This window comes from Crocodylus siamensis, chromosome 7 (assembly GCF_052110815.1).
Source record: "Crocodylus siamensis isolate JL-2025a chromosome 7, ASM5211081v1, whole genome shotgun sequence".
In the NCBI taxonomy this organism is placed as follows: domain Eukaryota; kingdom Metazoa; phylum Chordata; order Crocodylia; family Crocodylidae; genus Crocodylus; species Crocodylus siamensis.
In genome coordinates this window covers 82,671,076-82,692,686 of record NC_143401.1, presented here as the reverse complement: position 1 = coordinate 82,692,686, position 21,611 = coordinate 82,671,076, and the positions used below count along the sequence as shown (strand labels likewise).

At 41.7% G+C, this 21,611-nt stretch overlaps 1 protein-coding gene across 12 annotated transcripts in view; it reads right to left on the bottom strand.

Moving 5' to 3' along the window:
• The window catches only part of ATE1 (arginyltransferase 1), a 164,816-nt gene that overhangs the window by 86,436 nt on the left and 56,769 nt on the right, over positions 1-21,611 (bottom strand). For all 12 annotated transcript variants that reach the window (XM_090056727.1, XM_090056722.1, XM_090056719.1 and 9 more), the window contains 2 exons: positions 13,792-13,973; positions 5,731-5,830 (listed from right to left, as the gene is read on the bottom strand). In XM_090056727.1, the coding sequence (XP_089912853.1) occupies positions 5,731-5,830; positions 13,792-13,973 (282 nt within the window). The remainder of the gene's footprint in view (positions 1-5,730; positions 5,831-13,791; positions 13,974-21,611) is intronic.

Genomic DNA, 21,611 nt, shown 5'->3' with positions numbered 1-21,611 from the left:
TTTAATTGGTGCTGTGACTGCTGCTTTAATCGCCTTTACAGTCAAATGGTGCATGGGGTGGGTGGACAAACATAACTCCTTTTTAATAACTACTGCTGTTACAGGTCTGATTCCCAAGGCTGAAAAACTACACTTTAGCCATTCAACTCTTGCCTGGAAATTCAGAGTTATTAAATGGTACTACATTGCCATGAGATTCCATTTCAGAAGATTCTATTTCAGTACATTCTAGTCTCTGATCTTCAACTGGCATTACACACTATTTATCACTGCATGCCAAAAATTATATCAGCATTTGTGGAAACAGCATCTTTTGCATGAAAAGGCCACACATTTACCACCAAAAATGTAATTTGTTCTTTGCCAGTACAGTACTCCAACTTGCTCAGCAGTTCTGTAAAAACAGTCTGCAGCTGCACTGTGCTTTGAGTAATTGGTTTTAAACCCAGGGTATACTTGAAGAAAGTCAACAAAAGCAAGATAATCTTACATTAGGATTTAGATTAAACACAAAAATCTAGTACTCCAAAGAATGAAATTAAAATTGAGTCAATCTAAAACAGTACATTACATTTTTAATACTTTTTGTTTTTTTGCTTCAGTACAATTCACCATCTGTGTTCAACTATCAGAGTAATGAGTATAAAAACTGCAGAGGGGACAACCTTCTGTCAGCACTTTAGGCTGCCTTACAGCACACACTGTAACCACAATGATCTTATCCAGAAAAAGGAAGTCATCGTTAGGTAAGCACCAGTCAACGATTGCCTAATACTATTCGCTTAGTTTTTAATGTCCGAATAGATCTTGGCCTCAATAACAAAAAATCAAATCCAAAAAAAATGTGTCCTGTAGCATAAGAACATATGGGCTAGGGACAGAAATTACACAAACTACTATAGATGATTTGAAACCAGTTCAAATCTGTAACATAACAGAAGTCTGCATAACCCGCTTTTCAGAATGGCCAAACCAGTTTAAGATAACCTGGATGGATGTAGTATCAGACTTCACTGATTTAAATTAAATTGGCTTATTGAACTTGTCCCAGATCTCCTCTGAATTCAAGTTAAGTCCTGTTCATTACACTCCTTGGCAACAACCATCATTCGGTAGAGATGTAAGAGATGAGAGGATACATCTCTGATGGCTCTATTTAAGAGCTATTAATAGATGTATCATTCATGAATTTGTCTAGTCTCTTTCTGAATTTGGCTTTACTATCTGCCTCTATAACCTCCTGTGAGGTTCCACAAATTAACCATGTGCCATGTAAAAAAAAATATTTTCTCTTGTGAACTTTAAACCCATCTCCTGTTAATTTCAGTGAATGCCCCCTAGTTATAGAATTCTGGGATTTGGTGAATATTCACTTTGCCCAAACACTTAATGACTGTATCGACCTCTATCATACCCCCTTCGGCTTCCTTCTTTGCAAGCTGAATAACCCTAAGGTTTTTAGTCTCTCATAGTATGTGGTAACGTCTTTGTAATCCTGACCATTCTGGCTTCTGTTCCCTTTCTTAATGATACCTAATATTTTCAGGTAAAAAAAACTTGATAGTTGGTTTTTTTTTGGTGGCCACTGCACATCAAGAACTATCAACAATGGCTCCAAGGTCTCTTTCTTAAACTGTAATAGCCAGTTTAGAACCCAGCACTGTACAAGTATAATTGAAGTAATTTTTTCCCCACATGCATTACCTTGTTCTTGTCAACACTGAACTTTATCAGTGGCCCATTCTCTTAGCCTGCTGAGATTCCTGCATGATCTCACTTTTAACCTCCCATTCATAGAAGTATGCACACTTGAATCAGGTTTGGGTGGGTTTTTTTAATATTGTTTTGTATTTCTCAACTTTTCAGCCATGATTATTTTTAACATATTCACCTTATGTGTACCTTACACAGACAGAGAATACACAACACCTCCACTAAAATGCCCCAAAGCTGGATTGTACCACACACAAGTGGACCACTACCCTAGTTATTCTAACAGAGTCCTGAAGAGGCAAAGCAGTCTGCCCACACAGGATATAACACAAGATCAGTGCCTTCAAATTCAGATCCACATAAAAGTGAAAGCAATCACCACAAGATCACCAAAGTAACATCAGAATAATCCATAATTCCCAGCTCAGACATTCCACCCTCAATCACCTTGTGGGGAAAAAAGATGGGGCTCACACAGCACTTTAAAAATTAAAAGATGCGAACCCTCACAGACCAGGTGACACAGGGCGACTGAATTCCAAAACTGTGGTACCTTCATAAGGGATATCCTATTAGCAGTCCCTACTTAAAAAATTAAAGAGAAATCCCAGCTCAAGCACTTCCATTGAACACAGCTGCATCAGCATGGCACATCATCCAGGTGATCCTATTCTAAGCCTTTTCTACCTTTATCAGTTAAAAGTAAACTTCACCTGGTAACTGACTGGCAACAAGCTGTAACATACGTGCTTCTATAACAATTCACCACTGATGTGAACAATCACATTCTGCACTAGCTTCAGGTTTCCAAATGGCTTCAGGATGTGTAATCCTGGACAACAGAATACAGGACAACAACAAACACATAATGGTGATTCTGTCACCCCAGCCACCTCCACCCCAAACACCTCCTTATCTTCTACCATAAAACTGTGCTTATCATAATCAGTTTAACAACCTCTAGCCATATCACATTATTTTTCCAGACTGACATCAGCACAGAGAAGGTGGCATGAATTTTACTACTAAACCTGGGACCAAGCAAAGTGTTCAAGATATAACACCAATATCACAAATTAGGAATTTCTTACTTAATCTATAAAACTACCACCCACCCACATATAAATCCACTAATCACTTCATAAGCACTATCCATTTCAAAGCCCAATTTTCAAGTTAGTTTCCAGAACATTACTCAGAAAAGTGATGAGGAGTGATTATAGAATTATCATCAACCTGGTTGTCAATGACATCACATGTAGTCACTGTTAAACAGTGGAAAAACCTGAAATCCTTCCATAAATCTGCACTCACCCAAAAGAAGCAGCACCACCTCTTCTGCTATTGCAATGTAATACATGCATAATTATCTCTACTTTTGAATTCTACTCTGTGTGCAAATACAGAATAATTACAAATTGGGACACAGTTTTCTAAGAGGATTAGGAAATATAAACTGGATAAAGTCCAAATTCTACTTGTATTTATACCTTAGCAACCCCACTGAGGTTGGAAGAGTCACTTCAATGTAAGTGCGGGCAGAATTTTGTTCCAAGTAATAAAGAATTGGATACAGCATTTCAAAACAAACATACTACCTAGTGCGAACTTAATAAGAAACACCATGGAAACTGGAAGCATCTCCAGAAGATCAAATTTGTGCTGGAGTCCATTTCAATTACCTGCACAACTCACGGGGCCATCTGATTCGAAGACAGGTTGAATTGTCATTCATAATAAAACTATAAAACGACTATTTAAGTCAGTCATATGTTAAAACATTTACTCTTCATAGCTCAATAGCTTGTTGGCTAGTCTAATATGCTGAAGTGTGCACGAGCTTTATTCAATTAGGGACGCAAATTTTATACTGTATATTAGAGTTATTGTCAGTGGCAAAAGACAGATGTTCTTAGCAATAATATCTCGAGGAACTGGGACATGACGTTTGTCTTCAAACGAATGAGAAACAGAATTCGGTTATTATTCAGGTGATTTATCAAGTTAGATACATGCTGCTAGAAATGTCGCAGTGCTGGTTGCTGACTTGTTAAAACTGATGCTTCAAAGGCCCTAAGTGATTCTAAACTTCTAAAGCATACCAAAGATCACAGTCAAAACAGATAGTGCACCTATACATGTGATGGAGCAGATTTGAGTGCTAATTAGCACGCTGCAGCAGCCTCCATATCATGTGTATTCAGCATCCCTGCATTTCAAAATGGTAGTGAGAGCACTTTAATTAAAGTGTGTCAAACGAGCTTTAGCGAAAGTGCCTCCACCACCAGTTTGAAGCATGGGGCACTGAATACATGTGATGCTGCAGGCACTTTATTAAAGCACCCTCTTCCCCCCTCCACCTCAGAGCACATGTATAGACAGATACCCATAGATCCAATTACTGATGTGACACACTATAGAGATACTAGAAGACAGAAATGGCACTTTGGTGTTCACTTGTGTGCCTCCCTTAGAAGTTACTGATAACTGTTTTTTGGTTTGGCTGGCCCATGAAGATAATAAACTTATGCTGGCAGAAGAAAAAGGGATGAATGTTTTTAATACAGAACCAGAATTATTTTGTCAGCTAGGAAGGAAGGAATCATCACGGGCCACAGTAAAAGGCATTGGGCTCTTGCTTCATTTTCATTTAGACAGTCATCTCTTCAAGCTTTATGGACATGAAAATCTTTTTTTTGTTTTCCTTAAAGAGACTAGCACTCTCTCCATCAATAATTGCCCCCAAAGCAAGTGCAACTCTTATTCACACTTGACATTTTCCTGTTAACTCAAGGTACTGCTCTTTTGTTCTTGATGAGAGACCTACTAAAAAAAATGCAATTAACCTTCTACGTTTAAATATATTATTTTCTATAGTGAGAAAAAGATTATTTCAGCTACCAACAGAAGCACTCTAGCAAAAGAAACATTTCTGACATTAATTTTATTCTGTTTAACTGTACTGTAAATTTTTGGTAGAAGTGCAGATTGATAGGATTAAAAAAAATGCGATACATCTATATGGAGGTTAAGAGAATCCTGAATTACATTCCATTTTTTTCCTGTAATGAAAGGATCTAAATCCTTCTGAGCCAGGTCACAATCTAATTTTTTACTAATGAGGGTTAGGAAGAACCTTCTCCTCATGAGTTTGTTCCCACTCCCCCCAAAAACCTTTACACCAGGGGATTTCTTGCATCTTGCTCTGAAGCTGCTGCTGCTAGAGCAGCAGTTCTTGACCATTATACACTCAAGTCAACCCTTGGAAAATGTCAGCTTTTAGTTTTCATTTGATTTTTGAATACAGAAAAATAATAGTGCAATCTTGCTGCTGCAAAGACTCAAAGTCCACAGCAGAACAGAATGCTATCTATTCCTATTTGACATCTCTAGGTATATCTTGTGAATTGTGTTTGTACACCTAACAGTGCTAACATCATGTGGCATGCTGCAAAACCCCTCAGAGGATCTCAAGGCATCTCAGGGTGCTGTAACATGCTGGCTGAGAATCACTGTACTAGACTGTTTAATGGCAAGCTGTCCACTGGTTGCTCCATAATAGCAGCTTCTGTGTCCCTAATAGAAAAATGAAGTGAGAGAAACCCAAATGTACCCAAGACCCAGGCAGCATGCGATCATTGCCAAGGGTCAGTGAGCAACATTTCCATAAACATTCAGTCAAACATGAAAAAGAAAACCTCAGTACATGGAATGACTTACTGTAAATATGAAATATCCAGGTAACTAGGGTCATGTGACATACTGACAACCCTGAAAACTGCCGTGCGTTATAGGTTTCCAGCCAATTTATAATAAATACCACATGCAGAGAAATTTGTAAAAAAACCCTGAATTTTTAAGCCAAGTTAAATAGTAGGCAACATGAGATTTAACCATGTAAAGTCCAGGTTAAAATTCAACATAGTATTTTCATAATTTTTATATTTCCATGACCACTGACAAACATTTCAAAACAGCATCAAATAGGCCGATGGAATAATTAAAAACACACATTACCTTATATCTCATTTTCGGGCATGAATGAATGTAGAAACCCATGTAATAATAAGATAGATCAGGAGCTTTTTCATGGAGTTGCCTAGTGAAAGCAATTTCTCTGTTAAGGTAAAAGAAAAGGGAACAATTAATTACAAATATAGGTTTGTATATCGTATTTGTATAAAGGAAATATATTACACAGATCTATACATCTCAGGACTTATTTAAAAGACCAAACTCCTACCAAGTGAAGAATGAAAATTATAAATTCAAAAGTAAGTTTAAAAAACCAAACCAAACAAAAACCTCACAAAACCATTTCAAACAAAAAAGCCCTCATTTTTGCATTCTATCCTGCCAAGTGGCTGATCTGAAATTCAAATAGCAAGTGATTAAAGGTGCCCATTTAACAGGTTTCTTGTTAATATTCATGCACACTGGACTTCTATAGAAATCTGGCCCGTCATTGTATACAGACAGGCTAAAACTGTACAGGCACACATCAGAGTATTTTTTTAAATCAACAAGTTTCAAGGAGAAGCTTCTTGTTTATTCTATTATATGTGGTCTGGCAATTCACATGCAAATATCTCCATCTGTATGCAGCAAAATCTATTTTTCACCTATCTGTCTGTTGTGCAATTTTCTCATCTAATTTAAAAGCGAAAAGCATCACAGTATTCCACAATAACTTTTCCTTTTTACAATACGGGTACTGGGCAAGTGCTGCTGTAGCAAAGATTGTCAGTGTTTCCATTATAAGGCCCATTTTAAGGCATTTTGTAACTTGGCAGTATAAATTTGCATCAGGCTGGAACTTGGATGCTAGCTCCTACTTTCAATGCCTAATAGTACATGCGTTTGGGGAAGAATGGTCTAAAAAGCAGTTATTTAAAAATGGCTTTAACTACTAAATTAGCAATGGGAATATTAGAAAATACTGAAAAATGAAATTTAATTACAATGGAAATTAAATGCATTGCATATTTATATTTTCAACTGTAATGCTATACCAAGCTCAATGAGTACTTTACTGCAAATCAACTGAAAGAGAAAAGGGTTTAAAAGGAAAAATACCATCTTCATATCTGTAATTAAATTTTATTTCCTCCTGGACTAAATCTTGACTGTGATTTAATCCGATAAAAGCAGGATGGCGAAAGGGTATGTCAACACCATATACTGTAGTGCTAACTTAAATTAAGAAGCAATCTAGTTGTGGTGGTACAGAGCTCTGCATGGGCTAAAACTTAAGGTAAATTAGCCTCTTGCAGATCTCCATACTACCACACCTGGACAGAGAGGCTAACAAGGGTTACAGAAGGCCGACAGTCTACCTATGCTCTGCAAACCATATAAAGTGCATATGTAAAAGGGATGGCAGAGCCCTTTAATTACCTTTTAAAAATGAAATCAACCAATGTTACAGTTAGAAAGTGATTGTGAGAATTTGGCAAACTCTGGCAAAACAGAGTACAAGTTGCTGACCATACACTACTACTACATAGACATCAATTTTATTAGGATTTATATGCTGCCCTTCCCAACCAACGCTCAGAAAACGACTTTCATTCTTTTGTTAAGGAAATGAATATAAAACTTTAAAGCAGGATTACAATGCTATGTAAAACAGTTCTACTAGAACCTGACATATATTTTTTTCTTTCATAAAAAGAAGGGATTGAGAATACATGCTTTAGCATTCATGAATTCGGGTCATCTTCAAGAGACTGAACTTCATTCTGGGAATGGAAACAGAGAAATTCTCAGTGCATCTTGTGGTCAGTTTGTATCTTCTGATGAAAATCATTAAAAATGATACAACTTTTCAGGTAGCTTTCTTCTAACTTTCCTTGTTCTTTACTTAAATTTCTACACTCACTTGAATCTCTTTCTCCACAAGTTCTCACAATAGCATGCAGTGGAAGGGACAAGACTGCAGTGCAGTTTCGGCCTCCTCAGAGTAAAATTGGCAACCGCTTTCATGCTATCAGATTCCTTGTCTGACTTCCTAAATTCTCTCTAAACCTCTAATTTTTTTGAAGGAAGAGTAACATTAGACTGGCCCATTCTACTAGTGCTAGAATACATCTTTATTGCCTCAAAAGTAGCAGGATTTGTAAGTTGGCCTCATAGTTAGGTGAACCATGAAAACATGTTGCACTTACATAAAAGTTTAGAATTTATTATGTAGGAAATTCAAAATCATTCCAAGCATTCACAAGCTTGGCCTGTGTCTCTACTGTTTCACAGAGTAATATGATACATACAAAAAATAAGGAAAAAACCCCACACATTTGAAAATACAGCATATTGCATATGCTGAACCCCGCTGAAAGATTATTTTTATTTAGGCAAAAAAACTGGAAAAGCTAGACCAGTAAAGTAGTAAATGATTCCAAAAACAAAATGGTCACTTAGATAATATTGTGAATGTTCTTAAAAAACTGTTGTTACTAGTAATTTCAGAACTCTTTCCAATTAATTTTATGAAATTGCTGTCATTGTTAGATACTTCAGTAAATATAGAAATCAGGCACTTACTAAAAGGGATCTCACACACACACACACACACACACACACAACCAGAACATTAGTTCAACCTGGCTCTGCAGCATCTGTATAGATCAGGTGCTTCAGCAGGGCTTTTTGGTGCTTTTATCTTAAATTAATTCAACCCAATGTGCAGAGTTTAAAGCAAAACACTGGGGTATTTTTGTTTTGGGAGTTTTTTTTTACGTCTGTAACCTAGCAGCCTATAACAGGGAACCTTCTTGGGGCTGATTTAACCATGGCCCACCCATCTGTTTCTGAACTAACCGCCCACCTTCTCATCCGCCACACCTTGTTGGTAATAAATTAATAGATGTCAATTAAGGGGGAGGCTGTCCATTTTCTGCCCCATTGCCGGGGGCACTACCTGCGGCTCCATTCCTCCCCTACACCACAGCCCAAGCCTCGCAGATGGCATCTAGATATCCTCACAGTGACCGGCCCCCACACTGGGCCCCTGAATCCTACTAATTGAACCTCGCCTGTATTCCTCTCTTCCGGCAGCCTATTCCACCTTCATCCACGGCAAACATGGCTACCTGAGCTGCTTCCCCCTCACAGGTGTGGTCCCCCCCCAGGATCTGGGGCTACTAGCCCTCGTCCACCTCCAGGCCAGTGGGAACCCCAGGCGCTCAGCTCTTGGGCGTTCCTCGCGGCAGGCCCCTGGCCCTTTGACCCTTCCAGTCCTGGCTCCAGCATTGACCTGTCAGGGGAAATGTCAGACAAGTTCATGAGTCCATGGCTTCACACTCTTTGTTTGGGGTCCACCTTCCAGACCCTCCAAACAAAGGGTAACCCACCCAATTGTGGGGGCTAGGGGTTAAGGTGCCCCGACCTGCCTTTCACCAGGGTGGTAACTGGCCTGGCATTTCCTGGAGGTTCCTGCACCACTGGGAGCCCCACCAGGCCACCCACTCCCAGCAGAGTGCAGTTTTAAGTCATGCCCAGGACCAGGAGCCTCCTTACCATCCCCTACAGCTCCTCCCTTCCCTTCAGATGATACCAGCAGCCCTCTGGCCAGGCGATGTTGTTGCCTGACCTCCAGCAGCAGAACTGCCCTGTTTATATGGGCAGCCCCAGATTCAAAACGGCTGCCCTCATCAGCCACCTGATAGCTGCTAGCTCCAGGCACTTAAAGTGGCCGGCACAAACAGTGTCCTGTCATACAGCCATATAGTCCAATTCAGGAGTAGGGAGGTACCACAGGCACAATTAAGAGTTTTTAATCTTCATAGCCTTCCACTCCAATGGAAGCACCGAAGAAGAGAGAGAAAGCCCAAAGACAGTTCTCCCTAGGTTGTATACAGGAGGTAGAATTGAAGTGATGGCAGAAAAGGCAAAAAAGACAAAGCATTTAAAGTGTTAAAGACTGCTGTTCAAAGGGGATGTTCAAGAGAAGCCTTGGGTGCTAGACCTAAAGAAGTTAGGGGAGCTTGTTGCAAGAGTCAAAGAAAAATTCATAATTGGGAGGAAAAACCTGAGGCAGAGAAAAACAGATCCAGAAAATGGGACCTGGTTTTCTGAAGGCACAAAACAGAACATAGAAAACCATGAAGAGTGGTTAGGATTCTGAGAGAGGGAACTATGGTCAGGTGTTTATGACCTCCCACGCTCGCTCTGGTACGTGCAACTGATTTAGAAATTTATCTCCAAGGTTGGGTTTTTCCTGCTTCAACTCGCAGGTTTTCTGAATTATCCTAGAAGACGAAGCTCTTGGGAAGGATATATTTGAGCAACTTGGCTGTCTTGGAGAACCAGGGCAGACAGATAACTGGATTCCACGCACAGAAGTGGAAGCAGTGACAGTCTGACTCGAATAAACGTTTGAGAGAGGAAAAAATGAAACTCAAGACTCCTCAAATTCAGGGAGGACTTTGAAACACACTGATCAAGTGCATAGATCCAAACACAACTGCCCGGTTTACCAAGGGAGCTCAAGCAAGACTGTGACAATTAAGTTTCCATGTTAATAAAAAGCATACATACACAACTAGGAATAAAATGGATGGAATAACATTTCAGCAGCTTAATTTCCCTTAGTCCCAACATGGAAATTTTTTTTTCTAATAAGGTGTCATATATACATAGATGGAAATTAATCAAGATGGTTGAGACCTTCCAAATCTTACTCTATTGAGTAGTACCGCAGTCTATGATCCCAGGAACACCAAAACTAGGGTGACAGCAAAAGGTTAAAAATGCACTGGATTTTTCTGACAGTTTATCAAGTCTGATAAAGCAAATTTAGCGATCAGAGACTTGCAAGGCAGACCATACAAGGAGGGGCTGAGGCTTGGGTCTCTTCAGCCTAAAAAAAGAGAAGGCTGAGAGGGGACTTGGTAGCAGCCTACCACTACATCAGGGGAATTCATTAAGAGCACAGTGAACAACTGTTCACCAGGCCACCCTTGGGGAAAACCACGAGTAATGGCCACAAACTCCTGGAAGACCACTTCAGGCTCAACTCTAGGAAAAACATCTTCACAGTCAGGGTGTGCAGACTGTGGAACAGACTTTCCCTAGAAGTGGTGCAATCACCTACCCTGGAAATCTTCAAGAGGAGACTGGACTGTCACCTTACTGGGCTCACCTGATCCCAGTTGTCTTTCCTGCCTCGTGCATGGAGGCTGGACCCGATGATCTTGCAAGGTCCCTTCCAGCCCCTTACATCTATGAATCTAAGAAGCAGAGGTAAAGGGACTAAATGAGAGACTGAGCAGGATTAGCTATAGCCAGGCATGAACTGAAAGCTGGATACTGATGAATAGATGCAACGCACCCCACCACAAATTTTAGTTTGGATGGAAAGAACAGTCATCAATATAAAGATGACAGTTAAAGCCATGTTTTGAATGACATCACCTGCAGATAGCATGATATATGGAGAAAGAGAAAAAGAAAAAGAGCCCCTTGTGACCCTTCTCTGCAAATCTGGGAACGATTACATTTCAGCTTGATGGTGTTCACTTAAACATTTAAGCATAATTCTCAGGTAAGTGCTTGCCTTGATCCTGCCAATACTCGCATGCCTACTTAACTGAATTGTAGCTAAAACTGCTCTAATGTTTAGGAGATGGAGTTAATGGAATTACTTGTGCGCTGAGAGTAAAGTATATGCATAAGACTTTGAATGAGTAGGGCCTTGCTGTTCAAGCATAAAATTACCTATATTAAATAAACTGCAGTAGTCAATACATGTGACCTTGGTCTAATTTTAAATCAACATTTTTCTTGTCTCCTTTTCTTAAAGAAGTATCTTGATGAAGTGTGACAAATTAATTAGAACTCATATCCTTTAAAATATTTAACTCCTATTTTAATTTAATTAATTTTTAAAGTCCTAACTAGAAAAAAATCAATCTGTGAAGAATTGTTCATTTTGTAACTTGCCTTTTTTCAATTTCTCATATGTCAACTTTTTAAAATTGGTTTTAGGTTATTACTTATTAAACATTAGTGATAGAGTTCTGAAGAGATGTACTGCCTTTCTTAAATTCTGATGCAGAAAGTTTAAAATGGGTTAAACGCTGTTTGTATAACTATATAAATACCTACACAAATGCATTGTTTTTTGAAAGCTGGAGTTGTATTTTAAAACTTATTAATAGCAATAATATGGCTGAAAAAATGTGATAAAACCAAGAAAAATGAAAATCTACAAAAGAATGCTTAAGTTTTTCTTTGTATCCAGATGTTAGAACTGGTAGCAATATGTATCAAAACTGTACTCATTTAGTAGTTCTGGAGTGGAGTGGATGTAGGGAAGCAACACCAAAATCAATTAGACGACCTGATGAGTAAGGGCAGAATCTAATCTAGGTGTGGGCACAAAATACAGCCTGCAAGCTGGATTCGGCCCACCAAGCTATTTCATCCAGCCTGCAAGGCTCCTCCATAAGCTGGAAGAATTGTCATGGGCCCTAGCCCTTGGCTGCCCCTCAGAAAGCCAGTGCCTCCATGCAGGAGGTGCAGCTCTGGTTGTTAAGCAACCAACACCCCCCCCAGCCTAGCCTGACCTGTCCCCAGCCCCACGGCAGGGGGTGGTGGAGATGAAAAGCATCCACTTGGCAGAGGCTTTTGCCTGGCTGCCCTGTGGATGCTTCCCAGCCCTCCCTCCCTGAACAGTGGAAATTGAGGTAAGACCCCCCTGGGATGGGGGTCAGGGACTCCCACTGTGGGAAAGGGGGCTGGGAGTGACAGTAATCATGTGCTATGGAGCCAGGGCAGGCAAGCCCCACATGCTGCAGGACCTGCACACTATGGGGCTGAGCTAGACTGCTCCCACTCACTGCCACATGCGGCTGGGAACTTTCAAGGGGTGTGCAGGAGCTGTGTACTACGGGGCCAGGTGGTGCTGGCCCCACATGCTGCTGCCACTTGTGGCCAGGGACTAGGGTGGAACCGCAGAAGCTGTGTGCTATGCAGCCGGGTGGGGCTGGCCCCGCACGCTGCCGCCATGTGCAGCTGGGGACTTGGGTGGGAGTGCAGAGGCTGCACGCTATGCGACTGGGCAGGGCTGGCCCCACTCGCTGACACAACATGCAGCTCCAGGGCTGCGCACAGTCTGGGGACTCCGAGGACCACCCCCCCAAACCCTCCCACACACTCCACCCTGCACTATACTTCTACATTCTCTCCCACCCCCCACTATACTCTCACACACACCCGCACCCTCCCACACAAACACTCCCACACCCCAAACACTTCCCCACCTACACCTACACGCAGCCCCCAACCACATACCCCACTACCTGTCCACACACAATACACAAAAGTGAGACTATTTTGAGCTATTATGCAAATCACCACTATATACATTGTGCAAACACACATAAACCAGGAGAAAAATATTTTTTGAAATAAAATTAAAATATGTTGTAGTAGATGTTTGATTTTTTAGTATATGATTTGTTTTTTTCCAGTTCCAAGATGGCAACATCCCTCCTCCAAAAGAAGTACTTCTGGCACCAGGGTAGGGACTTCAGGTGGCAAAGGTCATGGGCTAGGGGCGGGACTTCCAGTCCCAAGATGGCAATTGGGGAGGCACCTGTCAAGGGGCAGGGCCCTTGAAAGCTCACCAATGCTCGTTAAGCATCTCTCCAGCCAAAATAATTACACACCCCGATGTAATCTATTGCTGACCTAAAGTTTATTTAAACATAGGCACTTAATTAAAACTGGGTCTTGCTCTCTATAGTAAAAAGAGGGAGCAAAAAAAATGTTTTGATTAAATACCCCTGCCTCCTCCCTCCCCCCCAATCTAAATTTAATTCTGTATTTTCAATCTACATAGTAGCTTGAATCCTAAGAGACAATGCTGAAAAAGTTCAGAGCCCAACCTAAATTTCAACTAGCTACTGTCAAGATTTTGCTCTAATAGAAATTTCTCCATCATCACAATTAAACAAACACTTTCTTAATGTTTCCACTATAAGATTTCATTTCAGATAAAGAACAAAAGCTCATATTTCAGAATAAATATAAACCACTATTATAGCTAACTGAAGGCCAAAAGTATCCTCTTACCTTAATGCAGAGTAGACTCCCAGAGACAGGAAAGAATAGTCAGGGTCATAGTACAGGTACACAGAGGACACACAGTATGGAAGAATGTCAATTACTCCCACAGCAATTATCTTCCCATCTAGCCAATACTGCTGATGAAAAGAACCATAACCACAATCAGGTCCATTAGTAGGGTTCTCTGCCTAAGGAAAACCAAAAATAGGGATAAATATCAATTAAACCAATTATCAGTGAAAAGAACTAAAAAGCCTATTACAGAACAATGAACACTGGATTTTTGTTTTGTTCTACACTTGATGAACACTGAAATTAACAAGGTTTTACATTTCAATGCATTACACAGGTTCTAATAGGAGGTTTACACTTTATTGTCAGAAAGACCTATACACTGTTCAGTTATATCTTTTGTTTTTTAAAAGTCACATACTTTCTGCATATTATCTTATACTTTATTATAATAAACTTGGGACCATTTCACCTTCAGCAAGACAGACAACAGCCCATTAGGGATGTGAAACGTTAAACAATTAATTGATCAAGGTTAAACATTTAACCGATAAGTGCAGCGATAACCAGTTAGTTTACCAGTTATCCTTTACCTTGCGGCTGGGTGCAGTCTGGCAGGGAAGAAGGGGAAGGGGGGTGGAGAGGGAAGCCCTGTGGTGCAGGGCAGATAGGAGGGAGGGAGGAGTGAGAAGGAAGAAAAAAGGGAGGGTGAGGGGAAATTTGCACCAGAAATGCGCAGCGTGGCGACTTCTTGAATCTTGGAGTTTCCCCTACATTCCCTCCTACTGCTGATAGGTGGAGGGGTCCCATCACCCACTGCTTGTGCCCCATGGCCAGGAGGTGAAAACTGTAGCCTATTTAAAACTGGTTTTCACTTCCAGGCCATAAGGCACAGGTGATGAAAGGCAAGTAATGAGGCTCCTCTGCCAATCAGCAGCAGGGGGCCACACAGGGAAATCTCCAAAATTAAAGCTGCTGCTTCGCCATTCACTTCCCCTGGAAGTCTCAGAGCTCTCTACTCCTTGCCTAAGAGCAAAACAGCAAGCAACCAAATGACTCATCAATTAAAGAAATTAGCTGCTTCTTCACATGTGCTCCCTTCCCTCCCAGGGCAGGGCTTCACTGGGCTGTGCTGTCTGGCTGGGCTTGCCTCCTCCTTGCCTCCCTACAGTCAAAGGGGCCCCAGAAGCCCAGAGCTGCTCCCAGCAACAGCTATCCAAGCTGCTGTGATATCCATTAATCATTTAACCAATATAATTACAGGAGGTGAAACAATTTTTTTTTTTTTTAAACATTTACATGCCTACTGCCTGCTCCTCAACTACACGGTTGGTCCAATAAAAGAGATCATCAAAACACAGCTTTATTTCTCACAAGATCAGGACCTCTTTTGCAAGCTTATACAGAATTAAGGTAAAGCTAACAATTCCCCTAGCTCTAGTGGTCTGTGACAACCTAATGCAGTTTCTCAACTATACCACTCAGGGAGACTAAGCAGGCTGGAAGAGGGGGGAGACTAGGAGTAGCTCTTTTTTATTGAGTTCACCAATTTTCCCTTTAGCCTATACCCAGTATTTATACATGGCTTACTTGAATAAGATTAGCTGCATGTTTTAGTCAGATTTCTTTGTTTCACTGAGACTTTGGGAACTAAACTGAAACAGTTTTTCTATAGACTTGGGAAGCATTAATTAGATGGGAATTATGTCCCAGTGAAAATTAATTTTCTGGAAGGGAGGATTTCTTAGCTCCTTCCCTCACCATCTTTGAATACTGCTTATTACAAGGGATTCTGATTTTCCCTGATAAAAACAAAGTTGCAAATTCTCTGATAAACACCCCCAAATCCATTACTGAAATGAAAGACACCCCACCACAGCCCTTCTAGCCCCGCTGGTGCTCCTCACTCCCTCCCCACAGCCCTGCTGGTGCCCCTCCCTCCCCACTCTGCCAGAGCTATGGGGCCAGGGACCCGGGTCCACAGCCCCTGCCCCGCCAGAAGGCAACAGCTGCTGCAGCAGAGCAGAGCACGGAGCCTGGCTCCCCCCTACTGTGGGCTTGGGCAGATGGGGCACTCCCAGGGGCAGGGGTGACCCATGCCCCCCAGATCTGTGTGGGGTGGTGGGCGGAGTGGGTCCACACTGCAGACTCAGGCTCCTGCCCTCCCACATGGCTTCTGCAGCCTGCTGGTGTGACCCGGCGCTGCCACCCCCACGTACACAGGGGACATGTTGCCAGGGCAGCGTGGAGCCGGCAGCAGCAAGTAGCTTTCCTGCATGGCTGCACTCTGCCCTGCCATACTGGGTCACAGCCACCAGGCTGTGGAGGGCAGTAGGGTGGGAGCCCGAGCCTGAGCCCAAAGCGCACAACCCCCTGCCCTGCCCCACACGCAGATCTCCCCTGCCCCACAGGGGTGCATGCAGTGGCACGAAGCCAGCCCCCGCAGGCCCCGGACAAGGTGCTTGCGGCCCCCTCCTACTCCGTGGGGGCGCTGCGGTTGCACATTGTGGCCTCAGGCCCCAAGTTCCACACACTGCCTGGAAGGGCAGCAGCCCCAGCCCTGCCCAACTCCCTCCGTGTGGGGGCCTCCTTCCCCCACCTGCCGCCACTTACTTACAGAAGCTACTCTCCAGGCTGCCTTGGCAGCCATGGACATGGCACCCCTTGCCTGACCACCCTCCCCTCCACTCCTGAAACTGCCAGCCTGCAGAGGGGTCATTGCAAAGCTCTAAAATCTGTGGGTTTCTCTGGTAAAATGAGAAATCCACGTTTGCCTCTGGTAAAAGATAAAATCTGCGGTTTACTCTGTTTTTCCGTGGGAAATGGAAAACCCAGATCCCAGCTTATCATCATCCTGTTTTCTTTTCACCTTGGTTTATGGTTTTCACTGGCAAGGCCACTTTGTTTTCACATCTTACGTAAGAAACTTAATAGAACTATTACTATTATAAGAGATTACATGCAGTGCATTGAGTTAAATCAATCACACCTACTAACATTTTTAAGCTAAAGTTACGAGGTAGTATATTTATATAATCTATTTGTAAGGCCTTCTTATATAAAAGATATCCTTTCGAGCCCTTTGCTCTGTTTAATTTGATCTTACTCCTGGTTTAGCTGAAGGGTGATCGCAGTCACTCAGAAACAGGCTTTAAGTTCCAATTCAGCCATACTTCTGCAGTTTGACCTGGTCCTTTGAAAATTGCCAAGGTGAGCAACAAGAGTGCTGTGCACTGGACAGACACAGTGCTTTCCAAGACTCGTATACTGAATCATTTAAGTAACTTTTAGATGTCACTATCATCTTCCTCAATACATTACTCCAGGAATAAAAGTCCAGATAGCTTAAATGAATTTGTGTTGTCCCCATACTAAAGTACTACTTTATTTAGCATCTAAAACTTTTGGTTTAAAAACAAACCCAAAAAAAATCCCTGCAGGAGTTGACTACATTTTCAGCATAAAGGAAGATTATAACATATATTTTATATTTCATCTGCCTATGCAAATCCTTGTAACTAGGCTCAAGCTATGGAGATTTGAATGGGACAAACTCAATCCCCTTTGAATGCAATTAGATATGCACCTCTCCCTTCTACTGCACCTTCAAAAGAAAAAAAAAGCCTTACATTTTTTTTAAAAAAAAATCTACTTTTCAAGCGGACAGTTCACACACTTTTTTCTATGAAGTGTTTCCATCTTTTTGGAAGGTGTACATCAAAACTACGATGCAGGGAACACGATAAACCGGGAGTGTATGAATTTGAGTAGCCGAATACTGACTTCATATGCACATTTTTAAAAAATGAAAATAGGTAGTTTACAGAAAAACAAGAAAAATCAGTATTACATAAAATTACAAATACAGTCACCTGTTTTCCACAGCCATATATCTGTAGATAACTATTAATTTAAATAAATCTGGGATAAACACAATATAAAACAGACCATAACATCCTAATTGAGCCCAGGGAGGGGGTGGGAGGCATTAGCTCTGGGTGCTGATATATGTATCTTGGGAACTTGGGGCACTGACATGAGTCTTGGGGAGCGGGGCGAGGGAAAAGGGGAAGGAGCAAAAGTACTGCAATTGGTGGCTGGCCACAGGCACACTGCTGCCCAAGGCACAGAAATGCCCAGGCTCTGCCTCTGTTTAGGTACATGCTCATTAATGAGAGAACCACAGGCTCTCTTTTCATTGTACGTTATTAACCTTGTGCTCCAGCAGTCTCTAAGGGATTTCCAAATTTTCATTTTTCTACGAAAAGGGAGTGCACATTTTCATCCTATTCCATTCCATTCTTGATTCCTATTCCAAGAGGTTCACTATGTAACCACAGATATCCTATTTCACAGTTTACTCACCGTTAATACTATTATAAGCCTTTTCTCAGACAGAAAAGAGCTTCACATTTATGCTGAAAGGCTTCATGCTTATGTTCACTTTGAATGATTCAGTGACTTTCACTTCAGAATCCCAACCATATTTGTTGCAGCACTATAGGGATATGGCAGGTAGGATCTGCTATACAGCAAGGCTATCCAACATGCAGGCCACAAGAGGTCAAGTTGCTGCCCCTAGGCTGCCTCCAGCTGTTGTTTCCCCATCATTGTAGCTGCAACAGGAGGATCTCCCAGCTTCTCCTCTTTCCTTCCACCTCCGCTCCCTGCTCACACCCCTGTGGACAGAGCAGAGCAGTGTAGCACAGCACAGGGAGCAGAGAGGGAGCGTGGAGCATGTAGCACAAGGATGTGGTGCCTCATGGGAGGGAGGGCACACCCGTGAGGGTACATGATGCAGCAGCAAAGGTAGGAGGGTTGCTGCATACAGCATGGGGTTCGGAGAGGGATGGGAGGGAGGCCCCTGTTGGTGTGACCCGCAGGGTGTGAAGTCTCTGCCACTCAGAAAGCCCTGAACTATAGAAACATTATGGAATTTATTTCTGCTTTGGCTTCTTGGTTTACTTATATGGGCAGTTATGATGCATCTGTATTGGGTAAAGTATCTGAAGGCGCCGACTGGTTCTTCAAATCATAAATAAAATAATCTCCTAATTTAAAATTTATTACACAATTACCTTCGGCATACCATTTTCTTTACCATCTAGTTCACTTTAATCCTGAATTCCACAGGGCTCAACTTAATTATCCATCTAGTCATGTTTTTCACTGTACAGCCAGATCTTCAGAAAGAGCTGCTTCTCACTCAATAAATCTGATGGTATTGCCTACTTCTGCCAACTGTTTCAAATTACAGCAACAAAAGGTGGGTTTAATCAAGTATTTTGATACAGTAGCCTAGGCTGAAGAGATGATGGGCAGTAAAACTTATTCTAATTGTTACCATATGTCTCAAAAGAAATCAATCACCTGAGCAAAATCACTTCAACTAAGTTATCTGAACACCAAGTACAAAGATAAAGACCATGTAAGTAATGTTTACAGTCTAAGCATTTATATAGCACAAAATTAAGTACTTAGCTACAGACATTTCAAATTAAACCCACTGAATCAGTACTTGGAGAGCTAAGACAGGAGTACATTAGCAAGGATAATTTTCTCTCATTTAGAAAAGTTACCCTGCATTCAGAAAAGTCCTACATCTGTATTTTCAAAATATGCCCCCATTTTCAGAAAAAAGTCACATAAAATAACCCATGCCTTTTAATGACCCAATTTCAAGGTTCGGAGACCTAAAACCAAATTACCTCAAAAGTTTCTCTTTGCACAGATTTCACCAATTTTTTTTTTAACTAATACCTGCCATGTGGCATTACTAAAACCAGCGCTCCCCCTGAACCCTTCACTAACAAGGATGTGGGGACAGCTGCCCATGCAGCCACAGCTCCTGCCAGCAGGTCTCATCCTGTCTGGCAGCTGGGCATGCAGGTTGTATGCTGGGGGGGGATGTGGGGTTTGCAGGAAGGAGGTGGGGGAGGGTGTGGGGGGCCATGGGGTGTGTGGGTGGATTGTGGGGGAGGACTGTGCAGGGCTTTTTTTTTTTTAAATTGCTGGAATGCTGGGGCTGGGTGGGGCAGTGATCAGGGGACTCGTGGGTCAGGCGGGAGATGGGGCTAGGCGGGGCAAGTCAGGGCAGCAATCGGGGAGGCTGGGGAGGCAGCAATCGGGGGGGCTGAGGGAGCAGGCAGGCCTGTTGGGGGTAGGCAAGCAGCATGCTTCAGCACCGGGGTGAGGGAGAGCCACAGAGATGCTCTGGCTGGCTACCAGAAAGTCTCTGTGGAGGACCAAGCCTCCAGTTGTCTTAGGGCACGGTCAAGGACCATGCCCTGCCCTTCTTTCTTCCCCTGCTGTTTTTTTTCACACCTGGATATCCAGGGGTAAAATTTTGCCCCCCCGTGCTACAAACGCTTTTCATTCCTGCACATGCATCTTGCAGCACCTCAAAGGGCTTTGAGATGCTGCAAGACGCACATGCGAGTTTATGTGGATGTGCCCAATAAGGCGAGGGACCTCTAGTGTTCTCCTTTCTTCAAATAAGATCTAACAATAAAGTAAAAATTTTAAAATGTACTTTAAGAGACATGGCTCAATTCAACCCTCGATAGGAGAAAATAGGGTAAACTGTTCTGCCTCTGAACCTGGGCCATCTGGTAGAAAAGTTGTAAGTATACATGCCACAGTGAGCCATCCAGGCAAATGTCACGCTCTCAGAGGATCAATAAACTTAACACTTAACTCAAAGAAAGCAACGTTGAGTTAAGAAATGTAAAATTCACACCTAAAAACTAGACATTATTACTACAAATATCCTTTTTTATTATTTAGCATAATGTAGTAATAACTTTTTGTGCTTTAAGTGCATGGAATAATGAAAAGATATAAAGGAAAGGGGAAGAGAGGAAAAATGCAAATATTTATTTAACTTAAATAGATTAGTATTAAGGTCTATTATGTATGCAGGAATGATAGCATATATTATTCAGAAAAAGGATCCTATTTTAGTTTAAAAATTTCACGAAAAACAGCACTACTGGTACCAAGAAATTTCTCTCTATACCCGAACACATTTTAATTTCTCAAAGAGCTATTTAAAAAGAGCTACCTTGTAACACAAATTACCCAAAGAGTTACCCTAAGAACCTTGTCTGTTTCATAACACGAGCATTTGAATATTCCCCCTCATGCCTGTAGTGAATGATTCAGGGTTTTATACAAGAGAATTATAAAATTAAATTCCCTCCTTTGTATGTCTCCACACAAGCTATTAGGTGTCAAATGTGAATACTGGTTATCAATATGAAAAAGTAAGTGACAATTCATACGGAAATTATAAAAAAAAAATCAGATATGGGCCAATAAAAACAATTTAGGTTATAGACCCAAATCCTGAACCTAAATAAAATCAAAATATTAAGCTTAGCCTATTGCAAAAACTAATACAAAATGTATTCTGTTAGCTATTTATTCTAATAGCTACCAATCTCAGTAGTACCAGAGGGCGCCTATACATGAGCGCGAAAGCTGCTAGATTTAAAATGAATAGTCTGCTGGAGTGGGGCAATTGCCATGCTCCAGCAGCCTGCTGCATCTCTTGTATCAGCATTCCTGTGCTTAAAAGTGACAGTGGGGGCGTTTGAAGTAAAGGTCGTTGAACAAGCTCCCCTGCTGCCATTTTTAGGCACAGGGAGACTGATACAAAAGATGTGGCAGCGCTTTAATTAGAGCAGCTCTCAGAGTCGTTGTACACTTTTAAAAACTTTAATAACTTACGTTGTGCACAAGGACTTTATGAAGACAACTCAAAGTTGTACTACCTGCATTTTAAAAATCACAATGAATACTGAAATTCTATT